The sequence below is a fragment of the Glossina fuscipes genome, unplaced genomic scaffold, assembly GCF_014805625.2.
Source record: "Glossina fuscipes isolate IAEA_lab_2018 unplaced genomic scaffold, Yale_Gfus_2 28, whole genome shotgun sequence".
NCBI classification, from domain to species: domain Eukaryota; kingdom Metazoa; phylum Arthropoda; class Insecta; order Diptera; family Glossinidae; genus Glossina; species Glossina fuscipes.
In genome coordinates, this window is record NW_023998423.1 from 6730217 (window position 1) to 6745852 (window position 15636).

At 33.0% G+C, this 15636-nt stretch overlaps 2 protein-coding genes across 2 annotated transcripts; both read left to right on the forward strand.

Moving 5' to 3' along the window:
- Positions 1-2778: 2778 nt before the first annotated feature.
- LOC119636296 (cilia- and flagella-associated protein 161) lies at positions 2779-4980 on the forward strand. Its single transcript, XM_038031599.1, has 5 exons — positions 2779-2842; positions 2915-3430; positions 3496-3597; positions 3661-3747; positions 4885-4980. The coding sequence occupies exons 1-5, from the start codon at positions 2786-2788 to the stop codon at positions 4978-4980; spliced, it is 858 nt and encodes a 285-aa protein (XP_037887527.1). The 5' UTR covers positions 2779-2785.
- An 824-nt stretch (positions 4981-5804) lies between these two features.
- On the forward strand, positions 5805-6709 carry LOC119636297 (trypsin 3A1). The gene has a single exon (XM_038031600.1). It carries the CDS (start codon positions 5805-5807, stop codon positions 6558-6560), a length of 756 nt encoding a protein of 251 aa, XP_037887528.1. The 3' UTR covers positions 6561-6709.
- The last annotated feature ends 8927 nt before the right edge of the window (positions 6710-15636 follow it).

Genomic DNA, 15636 nt, shown 5'->3' on the forward strand with positions numbered 1-15636 from the left:
TGCTAATGATATCTTCTTCCTTGGACGGCATTGCTTGGAGCCGGTTAAACCACAGATGCCTTTGGACACTACCGCCTTACTCCACTAAAGTTTTACTTGAGTAAAATCTATGGTTGTCTTCTAAAATGTTGTGATTTATGTGAATAAACAATTCTCGATACTTTTTTAATTGACTTTACTGAGAGTGTATGTTGAAAAATGTTATCTTTAAGTATTTCAGAGACGTTATCATGAAGTACAATATCATTAAAGCGTCAAGCACTTGGCCTTAAATACTAGTTTGCCATAGTTTTCTATTTAGCAGAAAACGTGACCAAAGAATTTCTGTGTAGATTAAGCTTACAATGGGCGTCAGAAATGTGAAAAGGATTTTTAAGAGTTATTGAACTTTTTATTAAATAACTTTGAAGTGCATTATTCTTTACTAAACAAAAAATAATTAAACACTTCTCCCAATGCCTTCTTTTATGTGTTCACACAAATTGACGTAAAGAGAATTTAAGTAGAGAATGGCGCTTTGTCTCAAAAGCAATTTTTGCAAACGATTGACGTAACAGAGTAAATGAAACTATTCGCATCCAATGACGCTGTGGAAATGAAATGTGGTCACTCGTTTAAGAGATGTCCATTATATGTATTTAGATTGCGCGATGGAAAGGGAAAGGCGGTCTGGTGTGATAGGGAGAAAGGGACGCTTTGTCGGCCCTAAAATTAGGCGCCTAGGGAGTTGTACGCAATTATGACGACTTGATAACGACACTCCTTACTTACTGGGCTATGCGGGAGCCCAGCTGCTTAAAATATTGTCGCGAAAATTCCTTATCTGATAAAATAAGTCCACATGAAAACCATTTAGTTCTATAAGAAAAGAATTTCTAAAAGGGCTAAGAAAGTAAAAGTGGATAAGGAATTCCGATGCTTTCGATGCTGCCGGCGTTGCAAAATAAAGGCGTGTCACGTGGCTGTGCGCTTGAGGAAAAGAATAAGAAATATTGCCGTCCACCAGGTGAAAGGATTGGCAGGACGGCAATATGAAATAAAGCATTTGTGACTTCTTTTAAAAGCTTTATAAGCAAACGATTCGCTTAACACGTGTCAATCACGAACGCAATAGATTAAAGTATTGTAAAATACTAGGACTGTAGCTTCTATAAATAAGTTTTTTTTTTTTTTTTTTGATACATAAAAGAGGAATGAATGCAACAGGCATAAAAATGATAAGACTTATGTACCCAGCAAAGTTATAAGTTTTTAAATCTTTTTATGAGCTTCATAATGATAACCGTAATATAGATGCAGATCACTTGATGATTATAATTAATTAATTGACGATACAGTGCCTTTAATCTCTCTCGATTAGTTAGTTGATTTTTCAAATTGTGATAGCCCATTCGATACTCTCCATGCTGAAGTTGAGACCAGAAGATTGACAGCAAGCTATGTCTGTGTAGGAATGATTGATTTATGCAATTATAAAAATTTTTTTTAAAAAGATATTATTAGATAAAACCAGACGTTTAATTATGATTATGATAACTTAAAGGGAGAAGCCAACATTTTTAATAAAGGCAGTCAGCTGCTCAAGATGAACATAAAAGATTTAGTATTTGTTTTGTTATAGATATTGAAAATTTCAAATGAAAGTCTAGTCTCTCTAGCGTCTCGCTAGGATTGTTGAGAAAGAAAATATATTTAAACTAATTATAAAAAATTTATAAATTCACACATACAATGACCTTATAAATTGAAAATGAACTCAGGCACAAGCTTACATGATGAAAATGAAATTAGGCGAAACCTTATGGCTGTGTTTATAAACACTTTTTTTTTCTTCTAATAAATGTTTTTTTTATTTTTGTCCTTTTTTTCTACCAAATTAATGGAAGAAAGCAATTGATTTTTTAATTCAATCATAATTATGTTTAGTTTAGGATGAAAGCACAATAGCCTGCTGTTAAACCGGCTAGACTGCAGCAGGCTCGACTGCAGTCTAGTCTCAGCTGACTCGAAAGAGTCAGCTGAGAATGTATCAGATAATACTCGTCCAAGCCTCTTTAAATAAAGTTTGTCATATGTGTGATCGCACATGAGTCTGTTAAGCATCTTAATCTCCCATGCGATAAAGTTGACATCAGAAAGAGGTTTAAAGGTCATGAAAGAATGAATTTTATAGAAAAGACGATTTTCAAGTGATTTTGCTATATCCCGATAGTTGGTTTTCTAGTCTTGCGTGATATTATTTCGAATTACATGGAAGGCGGAAAGAATTTTTTCATCAAGCCGAGCTTCGGGAGCCTAAGGAGTAGCATTTTCATTTAAATAAAAGCCGCAAAGACGTGGAATTCAGTCGAGATGACTTGACTCAGAAAAAGTCAACCTGCCGTGCAGTTGAAACCCAAACATGTCATGAGGATAAGTTTCTTTCAAGTTTTCAAGCACTTTTGAATCATATGTTGCCTCACAACTACATAGTTAAGTATGACAAAAATTACTGGGTAAAATAAATGTCCCCATGTAGCCTGAAGAGCGCATGGCATCACTTTTAAAAAACATTTCCATAGATGGATTACAAAAAAAAAAAGAAAAAATTTATCGATTTTTTTCAAAATTTTCAAAACCAAATTTTGAACTTTCTGATGACACAATAAATTGTTTTTATTTTTTTTCTCATTTGATCAAAAAGTCACTAAACAATTTTTCTTTGGAGTGAAAAATAAAATAAATTGAACGAAAAGCCCGAGCCGTTTTGTTTTTATGTATTAATTAATTAATTATTTTGAATAAAATGTATAGACCCGTGGTGCGTATAGGTAATTGGTTCGAAGATATATGTCTTGAAACGGTTAGTATTATCATTTAATCATTTGTAGTAAAGTAGAGAAGAGAAAATTAAATGCAAATATGCCCGTAATAGGATAAAATCGTGCAATTTAAACTTTCACGTGATCGCGGCGAGTTATTGGTTGAGAAAACTCGTCATCTATTTGATAATTTTCACAAGGAAATCAATTTGGAAGCACCGAAGGAGAATATACGCTTTGGTGCCGTAGTACAATTGATGCCAGTTGACTTGCATGTCTGCGAATATTCTTCATCGGATATTCATCCGGCACTTTCGGTCATCATTAACGAACGAGTCGTACGTCATAGTCAAAAAATTAACGATGAATGCGAATTAACTATAGCGCCCTCGGTGAAACCGTGCGTTCGCAATTCGTTTCGCATCGTAAGCGGCGACGAGAAGGATCGAGAGAATGAATTATTGAAATACGGTCAACAATTTCGTTTGGAATGCGTGGAAACCGAAGATGATCCTTTAATGTTATTTAGTGCACCGAAATCATCCGGTCTATCGACTATGATTCATACAACTTTCGATTCGCGTAAATTCGGTGAAGTCAATCTGCCCTTGGGCTTGTGTTATAAAAGGGTAAGCAATTACAAAGAAAAGCAAATAACGAGATAGTATAAAAGCGGAAGAGGAATCTTTTCTAGAATTGCGGCCCTGGTAAAGAGATACCAATGGCTTTCACAAATTGGTATTGTCAGCATATCGATCCGCATAAACGCTTCGAAACCGATGGCACACCTTTGCCGGTAATTGCGATATATGATTGTACAATTTTAAGCAGCCTTTCAAACTATCGCTTCTATACGTAGAGTAATAAACCTTTGGTTATAACGCATTTGGCCACCAACAGGAATCTAGCTGCCGAAAATGTTGTAATACAAACACTGTTCGGACCGGTATGTAACCCTCTTGTATATATCGATATTTTTGTTCTTGTTCCGCTCATTATATGGTAGGGTATGTTGTAATAGTTGTCTTAGTTTTTCCTTTGTTTGCTATATCTGCTTATCTGTCAATTATTCCTATTTCTTATTTAATATTAAAATAAGTGGGTTTTTGTGTAAGGGTGTTTATTGAGTACATGTGTACACATTTATAAATTCATCTCCCCTTGTACGTCTCCTGAATAGTTTTATATAATTTTTATAGGCGTGGCATTCGATTTTATCCTATTTTCAAAAAAAAAAAGAATATTCTCTTTCCATATATATTCACAGAAATGGTTTGGTTGAAATGTAATATATAATCTTTTTTATATAAATGTATCAAAAATATAAATTCATCTCCCCTTGTACGTCTCCTGAATAGTTTTATACAATTTTTATAGGCGTTATAGAAGGAAGTTATAGAAGGAAGCTCTCGCTTTAATTATCTTTGGAAAAAATTTTAAATTCTCAAAATTCACTTTAGTCAGGGTGAAGTTTAGATGTGCGGACACCAGCTCATTTGGGCAAAAGGACATTTTGTTATGATACCGTATGAGAAAGACAATAGCGGCAATATCTGTCGAAAAAGGACCGTTCTTATGAACTAAGTTGCACGTAACTATTGCGACCGATATTGCGGTATTGCGGTATATTTCATGTAAAGCCTTTAACTGAGATAAGTAGGTTTTTGAAGTTTTGTAAACACCACAGCGCCTAGTCTCTGATCCTTAGTCGAAGCTATGACGCGATGGGATGAAAGTGATGGGAAATGAAGAAGCTTTGGGTTGGTTCAGTGATCTATATATGAAGGGCGAAAATTTACATTTTGGAAAGTGATTCAAACTTTGAAGGGAAGTTTTCCTGTATGGAGCTTTATCAAGCTTTAACTCACTCGGCCAAAGAACTGGGATGATCTTTAGCAAAAATCTTGGATTAAAATATTTCCCGCTTAAGGATATGAGTATTTTAGAAGAAACACGTTGATCTTTATGCATTCGCCCTTGCTAGCGGATGTGATAGGATTTTCTTAAGATATAAATATATTTATATACATATATTAATATTTTTTTTAATCTTTTTAATTAGTTATCTATTCTTTCGTAATAGGAATTCTTGGTTTCTGTACAAAATTATAAAAACGTTTATAAACGTGAAACGTGGAAGAACATTTGGATGATAAGTAATGGTCATCAATTTAAATGAAAGAAAAAAAAACAAAAAAAAAAAAAATGAAAAAAATTATCTTTGTATACAAACACTATTTAATTTTCGTATGTATTTTTTTTTTTTTTTTTCTTTTCATCAATAAAATATTTGTAAACAATTTGTAAACAAAGATTTCGATTAGCTTAATTAAAAAAGAAAATCAAGTGTGAAAATGATTGCGATAAACTAGAAATTCGAGGTCAATAAAAAGACCTTAAAAATGGTTTATTAACATAAGACCGCCTAAGGAGCGGAAAGATAAGAAAATAAAGCAACTCTGAGAGTTATGGTCGCCTTCACAAGCAAACTTTTTAATTATCCAGCTCAATAGTTGCAGGTAAACCTAGAAGCACTGGCTTCCATAAACCAGAATTATGATGTTATATATAACCCTTACGGGCGGGGAATAGTTTTAGTCAAGTCCAATAATTTATTGATCGCAAGAAAATTTTGAAAGGTTTTCATGCTCATCGAGAATGCGATAACTGTGACTGTATTTCAGTTTTCTCCTTCTCCAACACTTATGAACTTGGTCAATTTTTGGAACACTGATGCTTGGAAATTCCGGTCGCACCAGAATAAATTCGTACACGCGAAAGCAGAGATGACATCTTTGCATTATTACAAGTATATGTATATATATGCATTTAAGTATGTCCACGATGTCTGCTACACCATATTATAAACTATCTGTCAAACTACAAGCTACCCTTCGGTTATATGTATAGAAATCATTAAAACCTTTTAAGAAAATTTTACCTATAAAAGCTCCCTTCCATGAAGAAGCGCAAAACATTCGTTAAAGTCTTGTCGTTGTTATTATGTTCGTTTTACTGTTTTTATGTTCTTTTGCTTTAGACCTTGATTTCGTCGCCTGTAATACGCGTATAATAGGCGGTCATTTTGCAACTCTTGGTCAGTTTCCTCATCAAGTCTCGTTACAAGTGAAGAGTAAGAGTAAACATTATTGTGGTGGTTCGTTAATATCGGAAAATTATGTCTTGACTGCTGCTCATTGTACCACTGGTCAGCACGCTGATGCAATAAAAGTGGTAGCCGGTACTGTGGATCTGTTAGCTGGCGATGGGCAGACTTTCAATGTAACCGAAATTATTGTCCATCCGCATTATAATCGTCGCACACAAGACTACGATATAGCTTTGTTAACTTTGGATCCTCCAGCAAACTTTAATACTTCGACTGTTAATAAAATTCATTTATCAGATATGAACAGTAATTATGCGGCAAATACCTTAGCTACGATAAGCGGTTTTGGTGCTGTGAGTAGTGATCTTAAATTGCCGAATAAGCTCAAGTATGCTTATGTTCAAATGTGGAGCCGCGACTATTGTAATCCTCACAATATACCCGGTATAACGGATCGCATGATTTGTGCTGGACATCCAAGCGGTCAAGTTGGTTCTTGTCAGGGAGACAGTGGCGGCCCGCTAACTGTCAACGATATGCTTTTTGGTATCGTTTCATGGGGTTTTGGTTGCGGGATAACCGGTAAACCGTCTATGTACACATACGTCGGTGCCTTACGCCCGTGGATTAAGCAAAACTCTGGAGTTTAAAACAAATATGTGTGAAATTATAATAAACTAAATGAATGGAAACGGAACAGAAGAGATTTTTCGTTTTGATTTTAATTTTGGGGCCACCTCATAAGAGTTCAAGAAACGCAACTATCAACTCGGCAATCAATTCGCAGACCGTTTAATCATAGTCTCATTGCGGCCGGTTTGTAATGGTATCTATAGGGATTGTTCGATCGGTAAGGGAATAACGCTTAGTGACACATCTTCCAAGTTGCGGCCATTGCCTATATCTCTCTTCCCATTACTTTCTGATCATGTCCGTGTTATAAGCGCAGTTGATTGTTCAAATCTCGCTTACCCACCACTATGCTTTTCGCATTCTGTTCTCCAAGTTTTTTTATTTGATAGCCATCCGCTTTCTTTTTTCTTTACTTTCACTTATACACTTTGTACTAGCTTTTAATAATAATTGAATTCGTCTGTTAATGTATTTTAGCTGATTTTCATCAATATATAATCAAAAAATATTAACTTTTATTTAACAGTTGGTCTAACAGCGCCATCTCTTAACAAGTAGCCATAACAACTATACATACTTAGCTGAGACAAGCGAATTTAATATTTTTGTATGAAAAAAGCAAAGCCTCCACAAGCAGAAAATTTGCCGACGGCTTTGCAAATTAACCAGAGAATTTAACGTTGGCTCGCAAATAGCAGAGAGTTTAACGTTGGCTTTGCTTGCCTATCTTTAGGTGCAATCATTAATTGAAATTAATTAATTGTGTCTAACTCTAGTGGTCTAATAATTGAGATTGCTTATACGTCCTGTTAGAATTTCTTTTTAGTTTTATCTTCTTCTGGATGACGAAATAAGTTTATATATGTTTATGGTAGGTGTGTGTAAGGGAGATAAAGAGAGAGAGAGAGAGAGAGAGAGAGAGAGAGAGAAGAATAATGTTTCCGTTTTTCTTCGTTTCCTATATACTGCCCAAAATAATGAATTTTAGAAACGCACCTTAAACGCATATACAACGAACATAACCAAACATTTTCAATAAAGTTAAAAAATGAAAGAAAAGCCACAATATGCTTTATTTATTTATTTATATGCTTTATTCACTGCTACTGTTGCTACTTTTTGTTGTCAAATTGTCAAATTGTTTGTATAGAATTTCAACAGATGTTTTTTATTGATTAGCATAGAAGTTTCTGCAAATTAGCATAGAGTATTGCGTTCGTTCTGCAAATAGCAGAAAATTTAGCTACTGTTTTGTTTAATTTGATAAAAAAAAAAAAAATTATGGCGGTCTAATTTTAGGCTAACTTGTAAAATTATTATTATTATTATAAATTTAGCCAGAGAATATCTTAAAGCGTTAGCATCAAAAAAAACTCTATCGCACTTGAGATTTGAACACACGAGTTGAAAGTCGCGATTCTTGCCTCTTTCTTTTATATATATTTTTATGTATATTAATAAAGCCATTTTAAATATATAATGAAGCTATTATATAAATAAAGCTATTATATAAATGAAGTTATTTATATTTAAATATAAATTATATAAATTAATATACAGCAAGAGGAAAGGCCAGTTTGATTTTCCCAATGGTAAATCAAAGCGGTTGAAAAGTATTTGTTGCTATAAGCTTCAACTAGACGGATGCTTTTGGTTATATTTTTGGTTATACGTTGCGTTTTGGGTTTAATGACAACAAGCGTTTTTTACGAAACATCATTGGAACATTTGAAGTCGAATGCCCGGTTTGTTTGTAATGTATTATCGATCTGTTGACATAAAAATTGCTTTGAATCATCTTGAGAAAGAACCCATTGACTTAATACAATATTAGCATAATCGCTTCCCATCTCTCCATTCCCTTCATCGTCTTCAACTTTTATATACGACTCTTTCTCAGCTACTGACAACTTGCCGCTCCATCTGGGATAATCTCCTTCTTCTTTCCTGCTTGTTAAAGATGTGTCAAAAGCTGTTTTCTCCGACAGCACGCTTTCACGTAGTGCTACCATGAGGTATGAAATATCTGTTGGCCTTCGTTAATGTTGTGCGTATGTGGACTAAAACTTAAATAAATTTTAATGATTAAATCTGATTTCTTGCAGGCATCTTTCTAATTTAAGCCCATCTGTCCGTCCATCTATCCGTCCGGATAAATAAACTCTATTTTCGCTTTCAGCGTAATTTTCACAGATTTTTTTTTTTAGGTATATTTCGTACTTGTTTTGGTTCACACATAACAAAAATGGTGTTTTGACTTAGTAAATTAATGTAGAAAATTTGGATGGAAAGAGACTTTTTTTTGTTTGCATCATTTTCCGTATAATCACGTTTGCATGAGGCAAAGTCTTAACACAGCAATGAAGTTGCAGAACTAAGATTGGAAGTTTGGGGTATCTGCTGTGATAGGGTACTGATCAAATATTAAGATGTACATGACAAGTACAGATAGTTTAAAAAAAAAACTAAAAATTAATTAAAGTAAATTTCCACCAGGGATCATGTAAGTCTATCTTTAGGATCCCTTCTCATAAAAAGTAAAACTATATACGATAAAATATTCTTGTTTGTAGCAAGTCGTGAGGAAAATAAGCGAGACACTCACTGCTCTAATCGAGACCAAATGGGTCTATTTTCAACACGTTGTCTTATTCTCAGAGTATGTTGCTTTATCTTAAATAATCGAATTTTTCATTGTTACTCATGAAAATCGTTGAAGAATAATGAGGTCGTTAGAAAAAAGTTTACTCTGGCCAATTTGGTTGGCTAGGATCTCCAGATATAGGATCTCTTTTCATGTAAATGGTTCTATGAAAATTAGTCATAATATTTTCTCATATATAGACTTATCGTTAGAATAAAAAAATCGAAAAAAAAAATTATCTACAATTGCACCGAGAAAGTCGACCAAGTCGATTCATGGGTAGCGGAGTGGCAAAGCATTTTTAGGACGCTTTACAAGGGAAATCTACACGATATCAGTCAGTGCAAATCTGCCCCAAGCCACTTTAAGAGTAATTAAGAGCCGTAGAATATCATATGGACCAAGTATCTCTCATTCTATATGCAATTTTAAGGCTGACGATAAATTCCCATCGGACTAGGACAACATTCAAATACATGCGCACAGTTTACAAAATTTCTTGTTTGTTCTTTGTCGAAAACCAGCTGCCTCTAAACTCTTTCTTTCACTTCCGGTTTACTTCATTTTTAGCATAATACTCGGGCAGCAGGACTATAAGATAGCCACCTGCTCCCGCACCGGTTACTTTACTCAAGAATCCCCGCTGGTAGGCAATACTCAAAAATTAGCTCTAACTTAGGATGGCTAATACTAGCCTGCTTTCAGCAGATGAGTCCCGACGCGTACAGCTACAGTCCATATTCGGTTTTTTGTTCTCAAAAAGCAAATAAATGCTTGAACATAAAAAAGTTTTCAACTTTTATTAAATTTTTCTTTATTTTGGCTTGCAGCAGTCGAAGTGGTGTGGAGCGCTTAAGGGTTGATTGCAATATTTTTATTTACTTTGTAGTACATACGCACCAAATTCATATTATATTTCACAATAATGTAATGTAATCGGGCATATATTACTTAGCGCCTGGTGGTGTAACTTGCCTCGTTCGTTTTTAATGCCTGTAAATTTGGTAAATCGTAATCTATATATTTACTTCGCGTGACGATAACGTTATTATTCGTGGCCATGCTTGTCTGTCTGTCTGTCTGTCTGCCTATTCATTCATTTGCCGGCCCCGGCTATAAATATATACGTAAAAAATGCAAACTGAACGCGAGTGAGCTTAAATTAGTTTCGCACGATGAGATTGAAAACATATATAATTCACTTCGAAGTATAGTAAATAAAAGGCCGAAAATAAACTCGAAAATTTAGTAGAACATAAAGTGTCAACCGAGAACGTGGCCATGATATGCTCATAACAGTTGAAATAAATTACTTTTTAATACAAACTACAAAGTAAATAGGGCATGTTTGATGTGTTCCTTTCTATGTAACATGCAGAATTTCGCTTTGGGAACCCTACATATATATATCAGAGATAATCTCGATCAACGTTGTTAGTCGAGTTGATTTAGTTCGATTTAGTCTATTGCTTTGAAGGAGTGTTGAATCCGCCCATAGGTCCACGGATAATTTAGAGCTCAATACAGATATTGCTCTAAAAGTTTGTATGCGTGTATATAGCAGGATCGTGCAAGAGTCCAAGACAGAAAGAGTGTTTGATCCGTCCATAAGTCCATGAATAGTTTAGAGCCCAAAGGAGATGTTGATATAAAAGTTCACATAAATGTATCTAGCAGGACCGGGCAAGAGTCCAAGACAGATAGAGTGTTTATCCCGCCCTTAAGCCCATGGGCAATTTAGAGCTCAAAACAAATATTGCCATAAAAGTTCGTATGCGTACATATAATAGGACCGTGCAAAAGTCCAAGACAGAAAGAGTGTTTAATCCGTCTGAACAATTTAGAGCCCAAAACATATATTGCTATAAAAGTGCGTACGCGTGTATTTAGTAGGACCGGGCAAGAGTCCAAGACAGATAGAGTGTTTATCCCGCCCTTAAGCCCATGGGCAATTTAGAGCCCAAAACAGTATTGGTATAAAATTTTGTATACATGTGTGCAACAGGAGCGCATAAATGTTCAAAGCAAAAAGAGACAAGGACAGCCTACAATTAATATATATATATATATATATATATATTATATATTTTCTTTCTTGATTGACTTTAGCCGATGGGTATCCACAGTTCGCTCCAAAGTGAATAAAAAGGACTTACTTCAATTTGATTACTTTTGCAACGCTTGAGCTTTTTTTCCTATTAATGAAAATCCATTTTTAAATTAAAGTCTCATGTTTTTTTTTTCTTTTTGTTTTTGTTTTGTGGAACATATCTTTCTGTTTTTTTCTTTTTTTTTGTTTGTTGTGATTTCTTTTTTCTTTTTATATGTAATTGATTGATATTTATTTATATGTATTATTATAAATATGTTGTGTGTATATTTACGTATGTAATCATAAATGTCTCAATTTTCTGATTATAAAATTTATTTTGTATCGTTAAAAAACCTCCTCTCATGATTAGTAATTAAATGTATCGGATAAAGTAAACATTATTTACGTATACATAAATTTAATGCGAATGAATTTATGATGCTCTTGATAATATTCAATATTTATTAAGGATATATAGATATATATTAATGCATATGTGAATGTTAAAGTATTTACATAGGCTTTCCTTTTTTACTATTGTTATTGTTGTTGCTGTTGTTGATGTTTTCTTTCATAATATTTTTACTATGGCTGTTGAATGTATTTAATTAAATATTTAAAAAAAAAAAAAAAAAAAAGAAAAAAGGAAAATATACAAAATGAAATTTTATACACATTATAAATACATTTAAAAAAAAAAAATTATAGAAGTTTTTATCTATTCAAACGACATGCGTTTAATTTTTTATATATATATACACAGATTTTTTCCTTCTACATATATATATGTATATACAAGATATGATACAATTCTTTTTTTTTTTTGTATTTTTGTGACAAAAAATAAGAAATATATTTATATAAAAATATTTCAAAATTAATTTTTTATAAATAATATACTTTTGGTTTGAAAAATATGTTTTAATTATAATTGAAATTTAATTCCTAAAAGTAGGCTATAGTGAAGTCACGCATAAATCAAAAAATAAAGAGAGCATTAAGAGAAGCAAATTATTATTAAGCGGTAGGGAATACAGTTTTATTTAGGGATTTTTCCCCTAATAGTTCTTAACAGACTGCACAAAAGGCGTCGGCACAGTGTCTTCATTATTACTTATTTCGTTAGTGAAGTCACTCATAGAAGAAAAATGTATTCATGCTTTGCTTTAGTCATTTCCGTCGGTGTTTTAATCAAGCAAGAGACTCGTGGTAAAATCTCATCATACACTGGGGCGAAGTTGCCCGAATTCGGGTTTCGGGAAGATTTGTCTAACTGCTCTTGATGTCAGCTGAAGAAGAGTTCTTCAGATTATCAAATTATGTATTTCATTGCAATGGAAGACTACACAATTCGATCTCATCAAAGGTTACTAACAGCTTTTGTTGATTAGCTTGTGAACTAAAATAGTCCAAGTACCTATGCTAAACCTGTGCCCCCCTAGCAAGAAAATACAATTGTGTTGGATCGAACGGCAAGCCTTCAATGAAAAATATAAACTTTGCCAAGGATGCACATTGCTTAAGACATTAAGTGTCGAGAGCTATAGCAGCCATCAAGCGAAACTCAGCTTCTTTTTTATTTTGAAGACTTAATTGTCCATCATATTCCCTCCCTGTTGTCGCACGGAAATTCTTTTCCTTTTTTTTTTTTTTTTTTTTTTGTTTTACATTTTCTACCTTGTTTTAATTTTGTGTTTTTGTTTATTTACTCATGTTGTTTAACATTAATTAGAGATTTGGTTGATTTTCAATTATTTTCAATTACAAATGAGTTGTAATCGCGGATATGTTTCTGTTTGTCTTGATTAGTTTTTTAAATATAAATTTAATTGATTTAGAAAATATTTTCATTGCGAAATGTGTTCAGTTCAGCTGTATATTGTTTTTTTTTTGTTTCAGACCAAGTTTATGTTAAATATATTGTTTATTGTTGAGCTAATTAAATGCATCATTGAAAGCGTTTGTTTTATTATTACAATTATACTCATTGTTATTATTATTATTATTATGAATATCGCTTTATCCAAAATTTCAATAAAAAAAATGATATATTGTAAAATATTTAAAAAAAAAAAAAAAAAAAAAAACCTTCCCTTTTAAAATTAAAATTATATTTTTAAAAAATTATTTTTATTTAAAAAAAAAAAAAAAAAAAGAGCAAAAATTTGGCAAACATTTTCATGCTTAAATAATTTTCTTTTTAATTATTTGTGGAGAATAATTTGCTTGTGAAGATTTTTGGAGCCTTTAAGTTTAATTTTTATATATTAATTTACATACTTTATGTACTTAAGCTAAAAAACAGTTTTTTAAAAATTTCTCTTTTGTGTTTTTAATACTTATACACACATACATACATACATATATATATATATATATACATATTTATATTTGTCTTTATAAGTTGTTTAAACTTAAAGCTAGAGGAATGCTTAAGGGATATCACTAACCTCTTACATTTTAAGTCTTAATTAGGAGTGCTACTGTATACGCAGTGAATGCAGTTTGAACAAACCGCACTGAGAAAGAGTTACTTTGACTGCCCGCGCTTAGTAATCGGGAAAATTTTTATTCATTTCGTCTTTCACTTTAGTCTTCACACCATAAGCGACATTTTACGCGGATCATTAACTTCATTCCTGTTTATATTTTGCCCGCCACAGAGCAACTTTATGTTTATAGCATCTTTTAATGTTGTTGTCTAAACTTCAATTTGCTATCGACTTCATAGCTTTTAGTTCATTTTCATAATAACAATGCTTTTATGTTCGCATTGCGTCCTAGTTTTTATTGCCCTTCATACTAGTGTTAATGGTAATTGAATTCGGAACTGCTTTTGGACATATTTAAACCCTACATTAGTTGCGGTGAGGATATATTTATGTTATGTAATAGACAGAACGCCTTGAGATCGAGCCCATCTATCTATCCGTAGGTTCTGTCGATCGATGCAGATTAATTTTCTAGATGGATTTAAGATCATCTGTCCGTCTATAGTTTTGTGTTCAACCTACAGCCGATTGGAATTTTCGAAATGCTGTTGATGAGAATTCTTGCGCTTGCGATGAGTCCTATTAAAAATGAATCGAATCGGCCATTTTTAGCACGGCTTTCCCATATACGATCCGTTTGAAAAGGGCATTATATTAGCAATGGTATGCGATTTTTCGTATTCTTCGACGAAGCTCAGCGACAAACAATACTTTGTCATATTTGATGAAAGTGGTAAATTTTTATGCGATAGGATCATATTTTCAAGCGGCTTCCAACACAAGTCTCCCTACAAAAAGTGGGGACATTCGCCTAACAAAAAGGTCTAATTTGCTCAGGGTGAAAAAGGGGGAGGTTTTGGTGAGTTTGGATCACAAAGATCAATTTCCCGAAACCATTCTCATGCGAGGTTTCTCATGAAAAGTTAACCTTTATATAGCAAGAGGCTTTAATTTTTGATATTTTATGACTGCAACAGGTGATAACTGATGTAGGGTATTCAATAGTCGCCTTTACTCGACTATAATCGTCTCTCTCTCTCTCTCTCTCTCTCTTTCTCTTTCTTTTATAATAAATAGAAACGATTTCACATTGTTGAACCGATTTGTGAAAATTATTGAAGAGCTTTAAAGAAGATCAGGAGCTGTGGTGCGGGACGCGATATCCCACAATACCAAGCAATCTGTTTAGATTTTAGGAAAGACTGCTTACAAGCTTAAGTGCATGTCTATGAATTACAAGCTTGTTCGCCAAACTTGAATTACTTTTCGTCAATATTCATTTATGAGGAAGACAAAGTTTAACGATTACTTAAAGCCGGGCCGTTGGATAGACTAATTCCTGGTACTTTTTGATTTCATTATATGCATGTGAGGTTTCTGTAGATATTGAATTTGATACATACTTTAATGAATATCTTGTGATGCTTTTGCTATATTAATAAAAAAAAAAAAAATACTAAACAATTATATATACATATATATATATATATATATGTATATACACATTTACGTTAACTGACTACAAAAGATGTTCGCCGATATGGTTTACAATTTCAGCTTATCGCCATTTAGTTAACTATGACTATTGATAATTAACAATTGATAACCGCCTGTAAACTGTAAATGGAGAGGAAACCCATTACGAACAATTTCTATATAACTGCAATTGTAAAAATAAGTCTTTAAAATCTGTCATACAGGGTGAATCACAAGTGAATCCACGTAAGACGGGAATGAAAAGTTTGTTGTAATTCATCAGCAGTTAACTGCAAAGTAGTGGACTTTAAGACTTCGCTTTGGGGCAAATTATGTATAAAGTTTTATTTTTGCATTCATTTAAAATGCAGCGAATGCAAAGTTACTTC

Bases quoted from the DNA above. Each gene is read 5' to 3' on its own strand.
- LOC119636296 (XM_038031599.1), top strand. From the start codon at position 2,786: ATGTATAGACCCGTGGTGCGTATAGGTAATTGGTTCGAAGATATATGT. The intron at 2,843-2,914 runs GTTAGTATTATC...TGCCCGTAATAG, and splicing joins AAGATATATGTCTTGAAACG to GATAAAATCGTGCAATTTAA. The intron at 3,748-4,884 runs GTATGTAACCCT...CTTTCGTAATAG, and splicing joins TACAAACACTGTTCGGACCG to GAATTCTTGGTTTCTGTACA.
- LOC119636297 (XM_038031600.1), top strand. From the start codon at position 5,805: ATGTTCGTTTTACTGTTTTTATGTTCTTTTGCTTTAGACCTTGATTTC.